The 23,362-nt window shown below is 38.6% G+C and overlaps 1 protein-coding gene across 1 annotated transcript; it reads left to right on the forward strand.

Moving 5' to 3' along the window:
• Positions 1–913: 913 nt before the first annotated feature.
• csnk2a2b (casein kinase 2, alpha prime polypeptide b) lies at positions 914–17,070 on the forward strand. Its single transcript, XM_038305579.1, has 12 exons — positions 914–1,664; positions 1,914–2,025; positions 4,242–4,343; positions 7,917–7,967; positions 8,072–8,131; positions 8,226–8,309; positions 12,988–13,098; positions 13,508–13,609; positions 13,745–13,845; positions 14,990–15,138; positions 15,213–15,292; positions 16,473–17,070. Exons 1-11 carry the CDS (start codon positions 1,561–1,563, stop codon positions 15,287–15,289), a joined length of 1,053 nt encoding a protein of 350 aa, XP_038161507.1. The 5' UTR covers positions 914–1,560; the 3' UTR covers positions 15,290–15,292; positions 16,473–17,070.
• Positions 17,071–23,362: the final 6,292 nt, after the last annotated feature.

The following is a 23,362-nucleotide window of genomic DNA, read 5'->3' on the forward strand; positions in this document are numbered from 1 at the left end:
ATTTCTAAAGAAGATATTTGTAGGTGCCTTTTTTTAACCTGTACTGTTACTTTTAAGATATCTATATTTCCAGATGTTTTGAACTCGCACATAAGTTTGAAAAGTTTGATTTAATCATTAAATTTTTTTTTTCAGATGCTAGTACCTTTAGGTTTTATCTTAATCTAAATGCTCTTTCAGCTAAATTACAACCATTTTAGTTTTATTTCTATAATTTAGTTAATTTGATTGATACACTTACTGAAAAAGTCATTATATGGACATTAACAAAATCTTCCACAATTTAAAAAAAGGATTAATAAATAATTATATATAATTGTTAGATGCTATACTGCCATAATTTGAGTCAAACTTAAAATACATATGTATCTTTTTTATATAATGATTCCTTGATTATTTAGGTATCTAACAAATTCTCAAGTTATATAATTAAATAATGAAATGTGGGAATTTGCTTATTAAAAGTGACATGAAATCACAGATTCTTTTCTACTTATTTCCATATTTATTACATTTTTCTTCATGGGGCCATTCTAAGAAAAAAGTCAAAATTCTAAGATTAGAGTCAGAATTCTAAGAAAAAAGTAAGAATTCTGAGAAAAAAAGTCAGAATTTTGAGAAAAAAGTCAGAATTCTGAGATTAAAGTCAGAATTCTGACTTTTTTCTCATATTATACTGAAATAAAAAAATCTTTTTTAATTTTTCTTTGGCCCTAATCCTCTTCCGTAGAAAAGCGTGACACAAAAAAGCAGGGTCCTTAGACGAATGATATAGGTAATAATAAGTAATTTAATTTGAATGTTTTTTCTTTAAATGAAAGTACTTATATCTAACCACCAGAGGGCGCTGTGGCGCTATGGCGCATGTTACCCCGGATACCAGCGAATTCACATCCCGGGTATCTCCCTCCCTCCCCACCGCTCCTCCTTCACGCGCTCCGCCTCCCTTCCTGCGCTCTCCACCACCGGGGAGGTCCGCAGGCTGCCGAGCTAACCCCCCCTCCCCGAAACCCTAAAAGTTTGCGAGCGGCACCGGGGATCCAAGGTCCCGCTCGCTCCGCAGCAGAGGGCTGCACATGACGCGGGCTGTGCTCCAGCTGGTACCCGGAGCAGAGGGCTCCCCATCGGTGCGACATCTCCGCGCTACCGTGAGCTAACGACATCGATCTTCGCTGCTGGTTCCACCGCCCCCCTCTCCGGCTCTACCGATCGGTCACATCGAGCGTTGATTGATCAGCTGGGGCCCCCCGCAGACCATCCTCCCATCATCCGGTGCAGGAATCCCCTGCTCCTCATCTGCCTTACAGGGTCCGCCTCCTCTCTACCTCAGCACCCCGATGCCTCCTGCTCTCCATCCCCGTATATAGATCCATCCTCCTCTAGTTTTTTTAAAATAAAAATATCTGCTTTTAACAAACCGAACATAAGCGATCCAAACTTCTACGGACCCCGGAGACATCTCTGCTTCTGCAAACCAGCTGGCCTGTTTCCTCCCACACACAGCTGCCCTCCGCTCTCCTTATCTGAGTCGGTTCAACCATCAGAGCCACGGCTCCCACCATGCCGGGTCCGGTGGCCGGGAGCAAGGCCCGTGTGTACGCAGACGTCAACACCCTAAAGAGCCGGGAGTACTGGGACTACGAGGCCCACGTTCCCAACTGGAAGTAAGGATAGATTGCAGAGGGATGGGGGAAACTGTAGCAGATGGGTTTTATTATTAAACACCGAGCTTTGAGGGTGTGATGACACCACGGTGGTCCTGCAGCCTGTCTGACACCTCATCCCACCGCATCTCTGTGATCTCCTCCTCCGAGCCAGAAACTCCTATCATTTGGCTGCAGATGAACCCTAAACAATCCTGTTCTGTTATTGTCACACAGTCATGCATGCTGTTCTTCTGTTTGTCTCTGCAGCAACCAGGAGGATTACCAGCTGGTCCGCAAGCTGGGCAGAGGGAAATACAGCGAGGTGTTCGAGGCTATCAACATCACCAACAATGAGAAGGTGGTGGTTAAGATCCTCAAGGTGAGTGAGTGAATTAATTCATAAGGATGCATCTGAAATATGAAAAATAATCCCTCAAATAGTTGATTTCATTCATCTATTGTTTTATTAAAGTATCAAAAACTGACTTTAGATACAGAAATACTCTGCCATGGGGCTCCATAGTCCAGGGAAAGGACTGCTGACTTGACAGTCACTGTCCCACTAGAAGGGTCTGACACAAAAGGTCATGGCTGAAGAAAGATTTTTCACAGAGTGCTGCATCAAATATATTAATAGGAAGTTGAGTGGAAGAATAATGCGCTGAAGAAAAAAAAAAAGAAAGACACATCCGTCTGTCTATATAAAAAAAACATTCTTATTGTACATAAAGGATTTTTCAACTCTTAAAACATGACTAATCCAGGTCTAATTATTCTCTACAGGAATTGTAATGAACTTTGGAAAAATAGGGATTGATTATAACTAATAGTGTCCTGACAGAAAGATTAGATCCTTAGCTCCGCCCTAGAGGAAGTTAAGCAAATCAGTCAACCCATCTTCATCAAATCAACACAGATGCTGCAGGAAAAATCGGATCAGTCAGATGTTGAAATGTTGATTGATGATTAGGATTTTAACTGGGATTCAATAAGACAAAACAAAACGTTCCATTCCGCCAGACTCTAAGAACAAAGCTGTTCTTAGAAGCAGAGGTCACTCTGTAATTGAAGGTTTAGCTCTAATTACAGCCCTGCTCGTTAAGCCAACTAAGGAACTCTCTACTGCTACTATAGAAAACCCAAGCAGATTAAAACGCTCTGGGTTTAATTTCAATGACTGTGCAGCTGTAGATCTATGCGAGGAAACCAACCAGCCTTTGTCGCGTTAGAAGGTTGACAGAGAGAGATGTAAAACAAACAAGCCCAAATAATCATGCATTTACCACCGTGCCAGACAGCATTTGCTGAGCTTTTTAGCCAAGGATCTTTATTTAAACCACATATATGCGAAGGCCCCTAATCTAAAGGTGTTCTGGTTTATTCAGATTGAAGCCTGCAACCCTATAGCAGAAATATATTTAGTTTCAGAACCAGCCACACCTGTTCAGCCTTTATCCAGTCGCCTCGTCTTGAACGTTGTCCTAATGAATGTTTAGGCTGACATGGAGCTCTTGGCTGCTTCGCTGTTTCAAAAAAACAATGCACCTCATAACGGCTGGTGTGAATTAGCTCAGAGATCCACTTCTGAGATTCTTGGCAGCTGATTGAAACATTTAATGGCGTTAGAATAGCCAGTAAATTGCATTGTGACATTCCCCAGCATTAATCAGTCCTCTAAAGGTGAGTGCTGCTTTTATAGAGGACTCAACTTCATTTATCCCCTGGGATTACTCCTTCAGGGAAATTCTGGTTCCAGTAGCTTATACAGAGTACAAAAAGTTAAAGCAAGATGCCATTAAAGGTAAAAAATATGACAGACAATATAAAAAGAGTGTATATAGTACAAAAAAGCATAAAAAGTCCTGGAATACTTTCCCATTAGAATTACAAATATCTGCACAGTAAAGAGCTAAGGAAAGACTACAGAGAAATAGTATATCGCAAATACATATCATCATCGGTTGATATTAATATCATATCAACCGTTGATGATATGTCATTATAGTCTAAAATGTAATGTCTTTATTGCGCCTTGGAATAGAGAGCAGATTTAAAATGGGGAGCACTTTCTGTTTTTTTCATGATAATAGCTGTTAGTTTTGGTCAGATTTTCGGAAAAAGAATTGCAACTGATCAGCATCCCACAGTTAAAAACGGCTGCAATCAAACCTTAAAGGAAAATGCGCTTTGAATGAATATTGGATCGTTGGGTGGGGATAAAAAAAAACAAAAGCTTTCCTTTCCTCTGAATCCGTTTTCAGGGACGCTTTATTCAGCCATAATCAGGAGGTTTATTTAGAAATAAGTGTCTGCAGCACCAGCTTCTGTTGATTACAAGATAACCCAAAAATAAATGGAGGTGTCTCAGCCGAGAGGCGAGGATTAGCCGTCAGTCATTCAGCTGTAAGGAGAAAGATGCTGAGGAGAGCAGCAGTGGTGAGGAGGGCTGCATCAGCAGATTCCTGAAACTGCGTGTTGGCAAACATTCCTGCTCTCACATATTAATGTCATTTTGTTTCTTTTGCCTCTTCATCCGATACCGCTCTATTAAATCACTTATTTTGCTAATTTTTTTTCTTCTTTACGTAATTTCAGCCTGTCAAGAAAAAGAAGATCAAGAGAGAGATAAAGATCCTAGAAAACCTGCGAGGAGGGACCAACATCATCCGACTAGTGGACACGGTCAAAGACCCCGTGGTAGGCATGCTTACATTTTAGGTTTTTTTTAGGTTCATGCTATAACGGGACGTTCCAATTCTACTTTTTCCAATTATACCTTTTGTTTGTAACATTGTGATAAAAACCTACAGTTTTATAATAATACTAACCTCACAAAGGGAACATAAACAGCTGTTTTTGTCTTTTCACTACCAAAAGCAGTCATTAAGCTACTATTTAGTATGGAACTGCAAAACAAACAACGTAAAAATAGATGAGTTCATTTAAATGGTTCATAAACAGCTAAGATTGGCATAATAACTAGTTAATTATACGGCTGTTTAGGGGAAATTGTTTCTGTTTCCTGTTGCTGCTGTTTGGCTGCAGCAGTGAGGAGCTCTAAGAATCTGAGGATCTGGCTGAGGAGCATGAAGACAGATTGGTCTGCATCATTTAGGCGCTGTGTTCTTGGACTGCTCTGGTGAGAAACAAGGCAGCATTTTTCATTTTGCAGCTGGTGCTCATTGTAGCACTCCTCCAAGAGGTAAATGCAAGTTATGGAAATGGGGACATCGGATAGGAGCACCAAATGAGTCTTCCTCTCACTCAGATTCCCCATGGAGAAAAACCAAAGAGGCCGATATGCTGGAAATGTATATTCTGCTATCTTTTAGCTATTTGAGGACAAATAAGAGCTAGACAGAGATGTTTGAATGGCTGTAGGATTTATTTTAGCCCTCTTAGATGTTAATGGGTGGGCATTTTTTGCTTTTTCTGTAAAAACAAGAACGTTGTTGGAAAAAAGAGTGCCATAAGCCCCATTTACATTTCCCTTTTGAAACTGTGCAGAGATTAGTCCGAGCACAAAATCCTTTGTGGTTGATTTGGTCCAAAACTAGTTTTCAGTAAACAAGTTTGGTCTGAAATTATGAATAAAGACGCAGCGTTTCAATTTGCCTTTTAGGGATGTCCGGATGTTGTATTGTTATCGTATGTCAGTCCGATATCAGCACGCTGATGGATACACTCCCCTTCTGTCAAAGTTTATCTAACCCATTGGTTAATAATAAATGGGTGAGTCGTGTTCTCCTCACATACGAAAATTTTAAAAACAATCCTAATCTGTTAAGAACAAGAAATCCAACCAATCCTAAACTAGTCTCATATATTGCACAGGGAAATCCAATTTACAGAGTCCTTTCTTTTGGATTATAAATGGCAATAAATCTAGGAAATCTACCCAGCGACCATGAGGAAGAAGATGGTCTGGACAGATGGCATCAAAGGGAAATTTTTCCACCATTGATCAAATGCTACCTATAATGGAAAACCCTGAACACCATATCCTCAGGGTGAGACATGGAGCTGGAAGTATCATGCTTTGGGGATGCTTCTCTTTAGCAGGGACAGCAAAGCTACTCAGCATTAGTCAGAAGGAGAATGAGCTCAGTTTAGTTTGAGTGTCTTACTTTGCCTTAAAAGGAAGTAATATATCATATGATTATATATATATTAGGACTGAAACAATTAATTGGATTAATCATGATTAATCTATTATGGAAATAACTAACTAACTAATTTAGTAATTGATCAATTGTTAACTGGAGTATAGAGACTGTAAAACATGCCTTTAGCTGACAGAGCGACCAACTTAGAGAAGTAATCATACCAAGAGTTAAAAAAAAAATATATATATATATATATATATAAACTTTTGTGCATTTCAGATAAAAAAAAATACTTTTTTTATCTGTCAATAAGCTCTGTCCAGAACTCCTTGAACAGAAAAGTTTTAGTCTCACCTGGTTTCATTTCATAAAAAAGGCTTCTTTAAAGAACGTTTTTATTGGGTTTTGAACTGTACATACGAAGTAAAAACCAAACACTTCCAACATAAGCAACAAAATGACAATAACTTGGGGAAAAAATGTGGTAACATGTACAAATACGAAGCTCCTATAAGAGAAACAACAAAAATAATAATATAAATTGATAAATCAATATTAACATGTTACGGTAGGGTTACAGATACTATGATTCAATTATATCCCAGTGAACATAATTTAAAAATGGCTGCTAAATCTTATAGAACCTCTGGGTTGATCCCTTGGTTGTGTGCCGTATTTTCTCGAGTTTGAAGTGTGCCATCACCAGTGATGGGACTAACGGCGTTGAAAGTAACGGCGTTACTAACGCCGTTACCTTGTTTTAGTAACGAGTAATCTAACTAATTACTTTGACTGTAACTATAACGCAGTTACCATTGCAGAAACCCCGTTACTGCGCGTTACTCAGGTCGCACAATGAACCTTTTTTCATGATAGGACTCGTGCGCAGCTGCGTGAAGCTGACACCCCACCCACGTCAAAAAACTGCAAATAGACTAAATGGTTAGTGCAACGTTAGCGCAGATTTGTGCTGAAAAAAATATTGTTTGTGCTACTTTTGTTTAAGAGATATTAAAGATTATTTTTAGGTCATCCAGAGGTGCGCGCCTTGTCATGAGAGAGGGGAGGATGAGAATGGCTGATGAATAGTGAGATTCCGTCTGTCAGTTGGGTAGGCGGGTGTCTCCGCTGGTGGGTGTTAACGTACAGCATCACATCCTCAACCCATCGCCTGTGTGTGGGAGGAATCTCTGACTTCTAGTTACACAAATTAAGACGTCTGGCCAATAGAAATGAAAATGCAATGGCATCTGATTGTGGACCTGAAATCAATATCCCTGCAGGGGTCACACCAAATACAGCAATATCAGGGGCAGGGCTTATCTCTCTGTCACAAATGTAAGAAAATGTGTTGGAAAGATCAAAACTGTACCAACTTTTGGAAATATGAACATATGATGGAGGGTAGCTGGAGCCTGAAAGAAAATCAACAGATTTGCAAAATAATCGCCCTAATGTATATGTATATATATCCTCACTTCAGTTTGTTGCATTTAGAGATCGACTGATCAGACGTTTTAATGTTAATTTGGAGTTAACATTGAGGTTCTTCCTGCTAACTTGGAATTTGGTTGAATCTGAGTTTTAAAGCAATATATATACTAAGGCCTAAAATACACGACAATGGAGAAATACCCTAAAGGTTCATTTAAACGGGTATACGTATTAAAACTTATCCTCTGGCTGATTGGTTAGTTGCAGTCCAGATTTCTCTTTACTGGATTTTTAACTTGTGCCTCACAGTTGAAACCTCCATATCCTGAGGAAACCTTAACACTTTGGCTCCTTCATCTGTAGCTCCATGGCAGAAAGCTAGAAAACCTGTTTGTCAGGTTTGCAGCTTCTGGAGATCTTGCCATTTAGGGTTCCAATCCAGTTCAAATGAAGAATAAACGCCTTAACCCTAAACCTAAAAGTGGATAACAGAATGTGAAAATAATCTGAGTGGAAATATTATGAGATGATCCGTGAGGAAGAATATTTTTATGCTGTGACTCAGCCAGGATGCTGTGTACCGCTGCAGCAGGAACACTGCAGCGTCCTCTGGTGTCTGTTCCTGTGAACGATGCAAGGAGCAAGAAAATGATCATTTAGGGTTTGCAGATTTTAAAGAGTTTGATTGAAGCAGCTCCTCTTTGTTTTTCTGACTCTTTCTCCCCGGCAGTCCAGGACGCCAGCGCTGGTCTTTGAATCCATCAATAACACAGACTTCAAGGTAACCCCCCTCCCCCTCTATCTTCCTCTCCATGCAATTTGTTTTATGCACCGATCTTTGTTAGCAGAAGCCTCCCTGATGCAGTGTTTTTTTTACTCCTGCAGGAGCTATACCAGAAGTTGACAGATTATGACATTCGTTTCTACATGTACGAACTACTGAAGGTGAGACCTGTTTTTATCCCTGTAATTCCCTCTCTGTGCTCCGACTTAAAGATTTCCTCCCACTTAAATTACTATTTACACCTTCTGTCGCCAGGCTCTGGACTACTGTCACAGTATGGGAATCATGCATCGAGATGTCAAACCTCACAATGTGATGATCGACCACCAGTTAAGAAAGGTAGGTGGTGCTTTAAATAGCCTCGCATTTGTTTTTGTTCCCTCCGCACCTCCACCACAGCACACTGAATATTATCTGTCATCCTGGGGCCACAGCTCCCATATTTTATTTTGCTTTTGTTATGTTTTAACCCGTTTTGAAGAGGAGCAGGTACTGCATTAGCGCAGGCTTTCAGCCCTTGTGTGGGTGCAGCTGAGGCTGGATGGTTAAAATAACAGCGAAGGTAATCTCCATCTGAATAAACAAGCTTCCTGTTAAACATTTTCCCATTTAATGTCCTATATCTCACTGTAATTAGGATTCTGAAAGCATTGAACGAATCGAAACAAATGCTAAAAAAAAAAATCATAATTTTAAATTTTTTAAAGGAGAAGTCCGGTCAGCAAGGAATAACCAATGCATCATTATTTATACCTAAAACTAATAGGTTCGCGGTGATTTAAGTAATTTAGCGCTAATCTGTAAAAAAAATAAAAACATTTTTTTATTGTTTTTCTCCATGATCACAGAACCTGGAATTGGCCATTTTTGCCCAAATATAGTAACACTTCACTCCTGACATCTTCCGGCAGTGACGTCACGGTGCGGTAAGCCGAGCGCCATTCTCCCCGCTTTATAAGCAAAATCAATGGGAACTACTGGACACACTTGGAATCAACAACAATTATTTAAGATTTCCAGAGGACTTCACTATGGAATTCGCGACAGCTATAGTTAAACTGACAACGCCAACATGCATGGCAGTTGGATGTTGTAATACATTGGGTAAAAAATGAAAAAATAAGTTGGTTATTTCACCTTTTCTATTCATGATCCTCCACGGGTTTGTCATTGGATTGCCGACTTGAAGAGGGAGGATTAGCCATCGAACTTCTAGCCAGAGAAAAAAAACACGTAATTCATCCATTACTCTCTGCTTCGCATAGTGTACTGGTCGTCACCATCATGGATAATAGTGCATTGTGACAAACACCAGATACAGCACTGGGACTTGCTCAACAGCCGATACCGCACCGTGATGTTGCAAACCAGTAGGTGGCAGTAGTGTTCTTTGACAAACATGGATTTCTCCGGTAAAGTGCGTTCAAATGAAATTACTCTTAATTAAAAACACTTATCATTTATTGAAAAGTATGTAATAATTTCATACTTAAATTACTTTTAGAAGTTTGTATTCTGAATATGACCAGACTTTTTAGAAATACTGCTGCATCTATCAAATAGAATAATCACCAGTAGCAATGAGGTATGAGCATAGCATACGTACTTTTATTCATCATTTTGTTGAGTGGAATATTAATCATATTATAACATTTGATCAAGTGATAATACCCAAACAGAGAACAATAATCAACAACAATAGGAATAGAAGCAGCTGACCCATAAATTACTAAATCATCACCTAGAAATCTGACTTTTCAATGGTAAGGGGAGTGTTGGGCTAGTGGTTAATGCAGTGCGATTGTGCTCTGAGAAGGTTACAAGTACCCGGTACGTTCCCCACAGACTCTGGGTCCCTGAGCAACACCCTTAACCCTACTCTGCTCCCTCAAGGGGATGGGTTAAATCCATCCATCCATCCATTTTCTTACACAGTGGGGTCGCGAGGGGTGCTGGTGCCTATCTCCAGCAGTCAATGGGCGGGAGGCGGGGTACACCCTGGACAGGTCGCCAGTCCATCGCAGGGGATTGGTCAAATGCAGAGGTAAATTTCTCCAGTGTGAGATCAATAAAGTTCAATATCATTCCTTTTTCTAAAATCTTTTTAAAACCTGCTGGATAATCTGGACCGTCTGTTTTTTTTTTTTTGGGGGGGGGGGGGGGGGGGTTACGTTGTTCAATAACACACAAAGCACAATTTTTGTCCTCCTTCTGTATTGACATGAATTCTCAAAGGATGCTAACTTTAGCCTGACCTGCTATCAATACTCCATCTGTACTCCAGCTGAAGGGCTGATAACTACAGTAGCTGCATTTCCATTACAAATGTGCGCAAAACTATTTTGTTAATGTCAAAAATGTAAGTTGTCGCAATTGCGGTATTTCCATTAAATAAGAATTTCAATTAAAATTGCTCATGGATACGTTTGTTTACGCGATAACTCTTGAAGACAGATGTAAACAGATAAGATAAATCTTTATTCCAGCCAGGCTCTAATGCTTACTGCGCTCATCATTGCAAACTAAACGTCAAAAAATACTCTGCCTCCTCGTGAATCTAAATGTCCCACACCATCCTCCTTCTTCGTCTTTTTACAAGGCAGTAAATTCCAGCTGCAGATCACAGAACTCATGTGATGTGAAAAAAGGTGTTTAGATTGCAGTTTGGTGAAATATAACTCCATAATTCCAATATAACCTAAAAAACGCCCCATTGAAATGTAAGAACTGTTTTTAAAAAAATAGCTGTTTTTTTTAATGGCAATGTTTCCATTTAACAAATATCTTTTCATAATTTGCACACTTTGATGGTTAACGGAAACACAGCCTATCAGGGACTTACCTGCTGGCAGTCAGAAAGTGTTGATGCTTTGGAAATAATGTTAAGCAAACATGGCATTTATCATTACCGCGATACGTTTCTTGTCATCATAAGAATTATGATTTATCTTCTAAACAATAAATTTGAATCAATCATGATTAAAAACCACATAAAATGCAAGAACATTTATTTTTTATGATTTCTCTTAATTTTTTTATCATTTTTTTCCATTGGTGCATTGGCAAATTTGAAGAATGTGATAAATGCAGCTACTACGAGATGCTGAGTGATATACATCGTACCTCTTTATGCAGCCTGTGCTCTGAAGAAGCCGAATTTAACCATGTCTGTTCAAAGAGTATAATTTGTTATTGTGGGGTTGCAGTCGTAAACAGTCCCAGCCATACAGTTACCTAACAAAAACTGCAACAAAATAAAAGATTTTTAATAGTCAGTTTGATATTTTTGATAATATCACCCAATATCGTTCTATTTTATTAAGGACATATCACCCAATGCTACGAACTGTTAATGTTGCTAACGTTATATCACACAAGTCAAAAAGTCTTGAGAAAACCAAAAAGGGGTCTGAATGAGCTTCATTTATTTTATTAAAGTACAATCTCAAAAGGATTGTAGATGTAAAATACCAGTTACGACAATTTAACCAATGGGTTATGTAAACTCTAAAAGTAAACATTAAAATATTCAGCTATTCATTACATTAACAAATCAGAAGACAGGAAAGTTCTGCTTCACATGTTTTAGACTTAACTACGACATCTTTTTAAAGCTTTATCTGCAGATGTTGCTTCTGCTCCATGGACGTCAGCTGCTATTAGCAGAAACTGTTGTGTGTTGTACCTCTGAAGTAGGGAATACAAGAGCTGCAGGACAGAAAGGCTGGTTAGACCTAATCCAGGAGTATAGTGCTTCTATCTGAGGTCTAATATGCAGGCTGATGTAATTTAATATTCCTTCAGAGGTAAGAATAGACGTAATGTGTTCACAAACATGTATCCAATGCAGAAGTACCACTGACAAAGTTATTCTGACAGGAACAATCCCAAAGTCTGATGCTGCCACCACCGTGCTTGACAGTTCTTTGAATAAAACATACGTCCAGTCATTGCCAACAAATGGCTCAATCCCTGTCTTTCTGTCCATAACCTCTTCCTCCAGGAAGCGTTTGGCTTTTTATGTGGTTCTGCTAAATCCACTATGAAGGTACCAATTTAAGCTGCATGGGCGTTTTTCATGGTTAACACCCCGTGATGGTGGGTCTATATAAAGCTGGCTTTTCTCATCAACATTAATGTTCAATGGATTCCAGAACATAAGTGGCTCTTGGGTTTTTCATCAACATTTTAAACTGTTCTCTATCATTTAAGGGGGACAGACTGGGTCCTCTCTCCACCCATTGGTGAAATGGTGACCTCTATATAACTTGTACTTGAATAAAAGCGTTGTGTAAATCTGTGATTATCCCTGTCAGACTTTTACAGTCTGGTTTTTACCAGACTTTAATTAAATAGTGCAGCAAGTCTTCTCTCAATGCACATCCTAAATCAGGCACTGAAGCATTTCCATCAGTTGGTAGACCACATCTCTTTGTTAAGGTGGATTGTTGGGCTGAAACTAATTAATAGGATTAATCGTGATTTATTGATTATTGAAATAATCCGCAACTGATTTAAGTATCGATTAATCGTTAAATTGAGTATAGAGACTGTAAGTAATGCTTTAAACTGAAAGAGCAACCCACTTCAGGAGTAATTATACTGTCTATCAATATGCTTTATCCAGAACTCCTTTAAATTGAAAGGTTTTGAGTTTCTTTTGCTTTAATTTCGTAAAAAGTCTTCTTTAAGGAACCTTTAACTATCCAATTTTTAATCAATTAATCGATTAAATAATCAGCAGTTTGATCGATTTGCAAAATTTTGTTAATACATTCGTTGCAGCCCTAGTTGATTGCATACAAGGAGCTGTAGGGTTTGCATTAAATTGTTAACTCAGTAAAAGGACCAACAATGGGTTTTGTCCAGCAGGGGGCAGCAGATGGACACAGATTAGCAGGTTTTCATTATGGAAGGACTGCAGCTCCTTGTAGACAAATGTTTCAGGTGCCGCTTTGTTCATTTGCTGTTCAGCAAAGTAGATGGAGCAATAATTCATTTTGCATTTCTTTATTAGCTACGCCTTATAGACTGGGGGCTGGCAGAGTTTTACCACCCATCCCAGGAGTACAACGTCAGAGTGGCCTCTCGATACTTTAAGGGCCCCGAGCTGCTGGTGGACTACCAGGTAACGTTGACCTGACACAAACCCGCTTTGTTTCAGTAACAGTTGTCCAAGCTCAACTCATCTATAAATCAACTTCATTAAAAAACAGGTTTACCAAAAAGATGAGCTATAAATATAAACTATGAAGTAAAATGAAGGAGAAATGCATTTAAATGCATAGTCCCAATAATTGGAAGAAGGAGACAGTGGAGATTCAGTGAGATTTTCCCATCCCTGTCTACCAGTTTTAAGACAGACAGCAGCATTTTTAGACCCATCTGGGTGCTGAAATATAATGCACATAATACTGTCTGACTCCAGGTCATGTCTCCACAGAACTGGCTTAAACTGGAAAAGGGTTGGGATCAGCTTATTAGATTTCTATCTGAGTCTATGTTGTCTCTACCAGCTGGATGTCTTTATGTTACAGATGTACGACTACAGCCTAGACATGTGGAGTCTGGGATGTATGCTGGCCAGCATGATCTTTCAGAAGGAACCATTCTTCCACGGACAAGACAACTACGACCAGGTACCAGACCGCTGCAGACAGGCAGGGGGCGCTGCTGCTTCAATCACTCAAAGAAAAAACCTTTTTTTATTATTATTATTATTATTATTATTATACAATCCCGTGCTTGAAATCAGTTTGTGTTTTGGTTAACAGCTGGTGAGAATTGCCAAAGTCCTGGGGACCGACGAGCTGTTCGGTTACCTGAGGAAATATCACATCGAATTGGACCCGCGCTTTAAAGACCTGCTAGGACAGTAAGTCTGCTTCAGATCCCACCATCCTCAGACCGTAGGGATGCACACCTGCTGAGAAGAAAGAAATGAAACGCTAGAAATGTCTAGAGAGTACTGTACAGGATTAGACATCATATATTATGAATTGGACTTTATTGATCTCACATTGGAGAAATTTACCTCTGCATTTAACCCATCCCCTTATGGAGCAGTGGGCTGCCATCGTGGGGTTAAGGGTTTTGCTCAGAGACCCAGAGTGTCAGTCTGTGGGAGTGGGGCTCGAACTCAAAACCTGAGGATTCCAAGCTCTTACCACACCTGAATTGTTGAGAGCAAGATCTCTACATTATAGTTGATATCTGAGAGCAGTGGTTCTCATTCCTGGTTCCCCTCCCCTGCACGTGTCTCTGCTTCAGCACACATTGATTTAAACGATTGCTGCTCCACTGTATCCCAACAAGTTCTCCAAATTGCTGTTTATAACCCATTCATTTAAGTCAGATGTGTTGCAGCAAAAAAACACCTCCTTTAAGCTCCAACAATGGCAGTTCAGTCCTGCTGAAATCTGTACTTTGTCTAACCTGGGATCTGCCACCGTTTACATCCAAAGACCTACGTTAATTAAAAGTTGTTTAGAGCTGCAAAATATTACAGCCTTTTAATAAAACACAACTTATGTTTGTTCGATATCTGCTATAGGAATGTTGCCATCTTAAACAACTAAGAGTTTATTTGTATTTCCAGCTTTAAGAATAAGAAGAGGCGAAATGATTAATACATTTGAGACATGGGTTTACATCTATAGGGTTATTATTTAATGTAAACAAAAACAAAAAATGCAACATTTCCAAACTTATAAAACTACAAATAGAACTAAAAGCTCTAAAAACATGTTTCTAGTAATGTCATTTTGTTGTGTAGAAATGAATAAAATATTCATTATTAAAAAAACACTAAAGCTTCTTAAACTGGTATTTATTTTACTACATTAAATGGTTCCTTATGTCATCTTTAGCTATTATTTAGAATGGACTTAATAGAACTTAAATTCATGGACAGAAGCAAGTTCTTGGCTATTTTATTGCTGATGTTTCTCCACCTTTGGGTTGTTATGAGACAAGCCGGCCTGCTCTGAAGTACCTTCCCTTCATTTCTCTCTGTGCAGGCAGAGCAGGAAGCGCTGGGAACAGTTTGTACAGACCGAGAACCAGCATTTAGTGAGTCCTGAAGCTCTGGACCTGCTGGATAAGCTGCTCCGCTACGACCACCAACAGAGACTGACGGCCACCGAGGCCATGGAGCACCCCTACTTCTGTGAGCGTCACATCCACACCTTTCTGCCGCCGGGCTCTGATTGATGAAATGTCTGAAAAATGGCTCTCTTTTAGATCCCGTAGTGAAGGAGCAGTCTCTATCAAACGCTGACAACAATATGGTTTCCAGTGGCAACACTACTGCCCGATGAAAGGTAAAGGCTGTTAGAACCTGAAGCAAATACTCTTTTCTTTTTGTTTACAAGTAAAAAAATATGATTGAACAAGACTTTATTAGATGATGTAAGCCAGATTTCTTTACTTTTCTTTCCTTTTGATGCCTGTTTCAGACTCTTTCTGGGACTTAAGCTGATAACCAACATTTTCTAAAGCAGCCCGATGATTTTTTTCTTAGAATAATACTTAATACAACCTGTGTGTGTTGATTTTTTTGACTTGCAGTATAAGTTACTTATTTAGCTTTTTTGTCATTTTTTTTCTTGCCTTTGTTGGTTTGATATCTCCTGCTCAAACTGAATTATTTTTACATTAAAACATAAAGATGATCAAGATTAGCTTGAAATTGTCCTGATATGCATATATTTGCACCGATATTCCTGATCAAATTTAGTATCTCTTTATTTGTTGTCTTATATTATTTTGCTTTGTTTTGGATTTTCTGTTTTAATTTTTTTTTTTTTTTTTTTTATTATCTTTTTCCCTTTACCCTCTAGGTGACTATAGGTCTATGAAGACCCACAGTAATGGAGTTAATGGCTGAATCCCTAACCAGCCCCTAAGCACTAACCCTTAACTATCAAGTGTCACTCATGAAGTCACACTCACAGCTCTGGAAGGTTCCTGGATTGAAGGTGGGGGGTATAAATGAGAATGGGACAGCGTCTTCCCTCCGAAGAAAGAGAAAAGCAGTTGTTGCTATGGCAACACAGTGACACCACATACTGTATGCATGGCTGTACCTCTGTGCCGCAGGTTGAGATGACATCCAACATTTTCCCCTTTCTTATGACTAAATATATGTGGCAAAATAAAAGAATTTCAAAGAGGACCTTCTCTTAAGGGATTAATAACTTTTTTTTTCCTAACTTGTGATTTTCTATCACTCTGACAAAGATGAAGCAAACTTATATTTGAATGCCCATGTTTTCTCCGCCCCAAATTCAAGCAAGTGCAGGCTCACTATTTAAGAACTGAACTTGCCCTACCCACTATGGTGTTTGTTGCAAACAGAGGGTTAGTGCTTAGGGGAAGTGTTTAGGCTCCTGTTTTGGATTCAGCAAATGACTGTCCGCCTATAAGATGGTTTTAAAGAGCCTTGATCCCACCAGTGCAGAGTTTGCTTGTAACCAATTGTTCTTTTTGCTCTTTTCACAGAAGGGGAAGGAAGATGGATGTTTGTTACCTCAACTTTGTAACCGCTTGTGTCAGAACCTTGGACAAAGTGTACAGCCACAAATGGATCAAAACGACTCGGACCAGTTTACACACTCACAGAAACGTTCCCACGGACGAACGTCAATGCAAGCACACGTCTCTAAACAAACAGATGCAGAAACAAACACAAAAACCGCTCTACTCCTCTGTGTGTCGGTCTGTGGTTGGCTCGTCCTGGTTTCCTGTCTGGCAATCTGACCAATGACCTCGAAGCTGCTGCTACCCACTACTTTGACTGCTTTCTGTCCCGTCCTGTCTGGGTGACATGTAGGTCAATAATGAGGTTTAAAGACAAATTCCCTCTCCTCTTGTTTGTCATCCCCTCATCCCATGTTTCCTTCTTCTTAAACTGCATCAGCATGGAGACCGAACAGGAGCTTTGATATTTTTTTTCAACCCGTCTTTTCCTTCGCATCATCCCTCTCCTCAACAGACCACAGGCGTCTTAGCACTACTCCAGATCTGACGGCATGGTGGACTCTAGATATTATGATAAATATAATATTAATGATAAATAAATGATTTTTATTTAGATGAATTTGTTTGGTGTGTCTTTTTTGTTGACAGTGTGTGTGTTTTAACTAAGCTTTACTCTAATTTCAGGCTAAATGTTGATGTATGGACAAAAAAAAAATTCTCTTACAAGTGATGAGGTGACATAGTGCAAAAATTGGAAATCTTTTGGAAAGCAAGCTTGTATGAGCGATGCAAACAGCCACTTTTAAACCAAGCGTGCACGAGGTGAAATGGGCTTGTGCACGCTCTTGCACAAGTTTAATAGGCGTTTCCTCTCGGGAGCAGGTACAGGGTTGTGAATTAGCTTTTTTTTTTAAACAGAGAGGGTGGGTCTTTTCAAAAATTCGGGAAAATCCACCCCTATACCTTTAATTTTCCAAAGGAAATGTGGAACAGATTCATTAACAAACAAAAACATTATTGCAGCATTCCAAAGGATGATTTTGAATTAAACTACAGACGTTTACTTGCTCTTCATAGGGATAAGTATTTGTAGACATTCATTTAACAATTTATTAAAACTCCTTTTTCCAGGGTACTCTGTTATAATACGACTTCAACTTTACAGATTTTCTTTAAGAAATGTTTACAGAGGTTTTTCTTTACTGTGGGACTTTAGTCATTTTCTTCACACAAGTCCAAAACAGAATATAAATACAGCCTTGGATAAACTGAAATGATACCCAGAAATACTTGGTTTAATGTCCTTTACCAAGTTGAAGAGAAACAAAGTGTCTGTTTTTACTGGCAAAACTATATTTAATGTATATCATATGAACTGTGTCTATTTGACCCTAATTTAAGCAGAACTGGTAGGATTTATTAAAACTGGTGGATTGCCTAATGACTGTTACATGCTAAGAAGTTTGCCTGTAACAGATTATCTCAATCAGCAGTTATTTTGATGCCTCTTCTAGACGTGCCAGCTCCTTCAAAAATGACTTCTTCTCTCCCCAATTATCTTATTAACATGAAGCCATGATTTATAACAATATATATATAAAAAAAAAAAAAAAAACTTGTTGAAATAGAAAAACTTAGTTCTGGGGATTACAAATGAGGACCAGGAGACTGGATTATTTTAGTTTTTTGCAGCGGTTGGATGTAATTGAGTAACTTTTGGGGAAAATTACTTTTAGTAGTAGTTTTACTGAACTGTATGTTCTCCTTGTGCTTGAGCAATATCTTTATGCAGTATCACTACTTTTTTCAGAGTATATTTGGTGGCTCCTCTCCCTGCCCTCTATACAGTAACTTCACTAAATGAAGAACAAGCACATTTTCACCTAAAATCCATCTGCTAAAATTACCATTCTTTTTGTACACAAGCTCTGTTTTCTTAATCTCACTTCTATCTACTAAACCTTCTATGACATACAGTTGTAATTTACAGTAAAAGTTAAAACTGTAACTGGAGGTAGTACTACTATAACCCCTAGAAATATTTCCAATATATATTAAAGAGTATTTGGAGAACAAAACTAAAAGTAACAGATAATACTTAACCAGCGCATGCTTTTCTGCCACATTTAAGGATTTATTTTTCCAAAATCATGAAAGCTGATAATATAACATCCTCAGGTTAAATTAGATAATCATTTATACTATAACTAAAATTCATATGTCGTAATTTCACCATTTAGAGTACCGTAATACATGTGTAAGAAATATATATGTTATAAACTATGCCCACCTATGAAATGACCAAAAGACATGCTAACATGCTATAATATAGATAGTACTAACTGTCCAACATTAGTGTTGAATATTTTCATAACTTTTGTATCTATCTTTTAAATATTTAGAGAGTAAAAAGAGCTTTACTGCTAACATACATTATATTACACACTGTAAAAATTGTTTCATGCTGTGTTTTTGGAAGAAGTGGGTCTTCTGCTAGTTTGTTGTCTCCATTTTTTGCAGAAAACATTCAGATCTAAATATTAATGAATGTTGCCCAAAAGCCTTCAGCCAGGTGTCACGGGGGCCCTTAACAGGTCACCATGAGCTGTTGTTTTTCTTGAGTGTAGCTCTGAGGTATCACCTTCCTGCTTGAACAGAAACCAGAGCTTTAGCTTCCTGTTGAACAAACTGAAATAAGGCTCACGTTCAGGCCACTCTGAAACACACGCACACATATATACCTCCCTCTCAAATGTACCTAAGGCATGAAACATTCAACAGAAGACTTGTCCAATTAGTACTGTACCCTTGAGAAAAACACTGGCCATCTCTCTGTTATTCAATTGTTAATCTGAGCTGTAGTTTCCACACTTTTTCATACAGATTACAATAGAAATATCCATTACCGTCCCTCAGGGGAAATTTTACTGTAGCTGAAAAGTTACCGGTAAGTCGAGACATACAGATTTACACCGAGATAAAAACTAAATAGGAACAATAAACGGAACAGTTAGGAAGATTTTACAAGAAAAATAAAAAAAATTCAAGTTTAAATTATGCAGTGAAGTAATGCAAATCTTTCTTATTCCATCTTATATAGCTTTAGATCTCAGCTTTTGGTTTGATACATTTAATATCCGAATGGCAACATTTTTCAAAATTCAACATTTTGCGTTTTTTTTTTATCTCCAAAAACTTTGCACAACTTTTAAGTGGATGAATCTTGTGCGCCTTATAGTATTGGACTCAAAACTTTGAAACAAACTTCTTTTTACGGAAAATTACAGAAAGTCTTCATTATTTCTGTTTACTGAATTCCAGAACTTTCAGAGAACACTTTTTTGCAAATTTTAATGATTTGTCTTTATTGTTGGACCTCCCTTGTTTTCTTGAATTTCTTTTTCTTACTGGAAATTACCAGCCATACAAAAAAACATTCATCTGTTGTTGAGATCAATTGAAGCTTCTAATATTCATATCTGATCACATTCTGTTATAAAATATGTTAAACTTACTCATCCCAAGGCTCCAATAGGAACAAAACATCAGATAAAAGAAAAAAAAAACATCACCAAGATATGAGGAAAGATATAAGAACATTTGAGAAGTGGGAAACTCGGACGAGATCTTATAAAGGTGTGCCCCTGGCCTTAACTCAATTATGTCTTGGTTATGTTGAAGGAGAATAACATAAGATTATTCTGAAGTTTTAGTTTAGATTTCTTTTTAGCTCTAATAGCTTTTATTCAAAATAAAACTGACAGGAAATTGGGATGAGTGAGAAAAGAGTAAACAAGCGATAAAGGTTGACAGGCCAGCAGCAGCAGCCATGTCCAGGACTGAGGCCTCCATGCATAGGTCATGAGAAGTGAGAAACAGAATCATGTACATTTCTCACTGAGACATAACTTAGATAGTGCTTCCAAGTAAGAGATGCTCTTTGAGAATTTGAGAACGACAAGAAAACCACTTTGATCTTGATTTGTGTTGTTTTATGTTTGGGAGATGTTGATGTGTCATAAATAGGGCAGAAAATATTTGGGCAGAAGAATACAATTAGGAAAGCAAAGTTTGTCTAATAAATCTTAGACATTTAAACAGTTCTGGAAAGCCCAAATGATGATGTGATAGCTTTGAAAGCTTCTGATAGCCAGATTAACAACATAAAGCAACACAAAAACAGATTACAGTTTGAAAATACACAAAGGGGCAAACATCTTTGATCAGATCATGTACCCTCTGGTCACCATGTGCAGGATGCTTTAAGAGGTCCCTATACTGTTATAATTGGCTTAGAGCTTCTTCTTCTACAGTTGATATAAATATGCATGCTTTTACAACCGACTAGAAAATGTAAGGAGGGAAAAAATAACTCTATTTTAGAAGTGAGGCTAAACTAAAGTTTAAAGTTGCTGGAGCTACTATGAAGAAAGACCAGGACTTCAGAAATAATACTGAGTGTAAAACTGAAGTATTTGGCATAAACCATGAAAAAGGAACAGAAAGCTGCTCCTGTGATGCATGGAGGGGAAGTGTCATGGTTTGGGATGCTTTGCTGCTGTTGAACCTGGCTAGCTCAGCATCACAGAAAGTTCCATTAACTACCAAACCATGGCTTAAAATGACCCTTATACCGTTTGAAAAAAACTCCTCAAACATCCTGTTTTCCCAATTCTTATGTTTTATAGTCATTTGCAAATCATTAAGCAAAGTTTTCAGTTTCAAGAGGATTTTTCACGTTTTTATTGAATGAGAAGAAAAGAAAAACACTTTGTCTAGCTTTGATCAAATAAAGAAGGACTATGGTCCTGGTTTTATCAAAATTTCACATACTTTATTGAACAATTTGGACACAAACGTATGAACAATCTCAGAAAATAAAACAAGCAGATCAGCTACTATTTTACGAATGTAATATTTTATTTCTTTAAATAACTCAAGAAGGAAATGGGCATTTATTTCTGGATCATAATATCTTTTTGCACTAAAGAATAAATAAGTGTTGCCCTATAAAAAAAAAATTGAATAAAACAACTGTTAAGGAAAAAAAAGACAGACCTGAAGTCAGCCTATTTATTTAGTCTGTGGTTAATCTGGACGCTATGTAGAGACCAAATTATAGCAGAAATGCAGCCAAAATAATTTTTTTTGTTTATTTTCAGTAGATTCTAGAAGCCTTCATCTTTCATCTCAAGCACCCCTGAAGGACGGCTAATCAGACTCCAACACACAGCCAGCAGTTCAATGTAATTCTTCTTCTTTTCATTAGAGGCTGAAGCAGTGGCGGCCGGCCCATAGGGGGCGCTGGGGCACCGCCCTCCCTGATAAGAAGAGAGAAACGTAAAATATATTTTTAGAAATTAACTCATAAATGTCTGTTTTACTCTCTAGACTGTGTAACTATAAGCAAAACAAATTATATAAACTACATTTCCCTATCTACTGTCATTAATTTGTGGATTTCCACAGACAGACTCCTACCGTCTCTGTTCTGGGGGCTGTGATCAGACTGACCCACATTTGCAGAGAATCTGTCAATCATGTACTATTGCTAGGTGAATTTAATGGCCAATCAGCGTCTCGGAACTTTATGGTATTGGGGCGCTGAAAATACTGCGCTTTTACAGGCTTCTGAACCCAAGCGCAGGTGCAGACAATTAGAGGGAAGATGGCGAATGTAACGAGCGAGATGCAGCTTCCACCAAATTCGGTGAGATCCTTATTTATCTACCCGTTTGCCAGAAGAACATCCCTGTTGTATGATATGAACATTTCATTTCATGGTTATTGTGACTGTGACGAATCCACCTCGTCGCTTAAAACAACCTCTCTAACTTTGCGCGCCACACACACATTCCTGTTATACTGTGTTTGTGAGGACCAATACACTCGCGCTGAGACCAGTAGCTCCATGAACTTAAAACACACAAGCTGTTCCTGGTTACCTGCTGGCGTATTGAGGGTGCACACTTAATATTTCAGTGGGGTTAGCCGTGTGTGTGTGTGTGTGTGTGTGTGTGTGTGTGTGTGTGTGTGTGTGTGTGTGTGTGTGTGTGTGTGTGTGTGTGTGTGTGTGTGTGTGTGTGTGGGTATGTGGGGGGTGTGGGTGTGTACGTGTTTATGCGGGGACTTGTCATCTTCAGTCTGGCTGCGTCTTTGCTGGGTTCAAACCCAGTTTGGTGTAATTGAATAAGTCAATGAATCTGTGTAAAAGAATTAAGTTGTAAAAATTATTTGTTTTTGTACATCAATTGTTTGTGGAGGTAATATATGGACAAAACTGATTAATGAGAAGAAATCAGAAATAAGAGAGCCTGAGGTGAGGGGCTTAAACTATTTAATGAGGGCTGTGGGAAGAAAAGCGGCAATTTTTGTTTTCTGTTTCTTTGTTACATTGCTGGTAACTGGAGGGAGGCTGAGGCCCAGAGTATCTTGTATATGTTTAGTTTCTTTTGCACCCTGTTTTGAGTTTTTGAGCTCAATAAATCACCAACACCGGTAACCCGACTGAGACTGGATTCTTGGAGGCCAAAGAACCCCGTCACAGTGACCCAAATCATCACTGTTACTGTTATTATATAGTAAATTAAATCATTACTGTTAAATTGTATGTATTGTCCAATTGTTTATTTGAATTCTTATTCCGGGTTAGTTGGAGACATACACTAGGCTATATCAGCCCCACCAAAAATATTTTTCACCAGCCGCCACTGGGCTGAAGATAATGCTGAGGATACGTCACTGCAACAGTCAGAACTGGAGGGTTAACTGGTCTCTGCTGGTTTAACACCAGTGTCCGTGGGTCAGCTAACTCGTTTTAAACTGCGTTTACGCCTGAGACAGCAGGGGACACACTTCTTCTCCGCCTTGGCCCCTGGCGAGGCCTGGACCGGTGATGAGGAGCCCTGCTT

Source organism: Cyprinodon tularosa, unplaced genomic scaffold (assembly GCF_016077235.1).
Source record: "Cyprinodon tularosa strain WSP-4 unplaced genomic scaffold, ASM1607723v1 ctg56, whole genome shotgun sequence".
NCBI classification, from domain to species: Eukaryota; Metazoa; Chordata; class Actinopteri; order Cyprinodontiformes; family Cyprinodontidae; genus Cyprinodon; species Cyprinodon tularosa.

Coding starts and splice junctions, on each gene's coding strand:
- csnk2a2b (XM_038305579.1), top strand. CDS start 1,561: ATGCCGGGTCCGGTGGCCGGGAGCAAGGCCCGTGTGTACGCAGACGTC. Junction 8,310..12,987: donor TCGACCACCAGTTAAGAAAG/GTAGGTGGTGCT, acceptor TTTCTTTATTAG/CTACGCCTTATAGACTGGGG. Junction 15,139..15,212: donor CATGGAGCACCCCTACTTCT/GTGAGCGTCACA, acceptor GCTCTCTTTTAG/ATCCCGTAGTGAAGGAGCAG.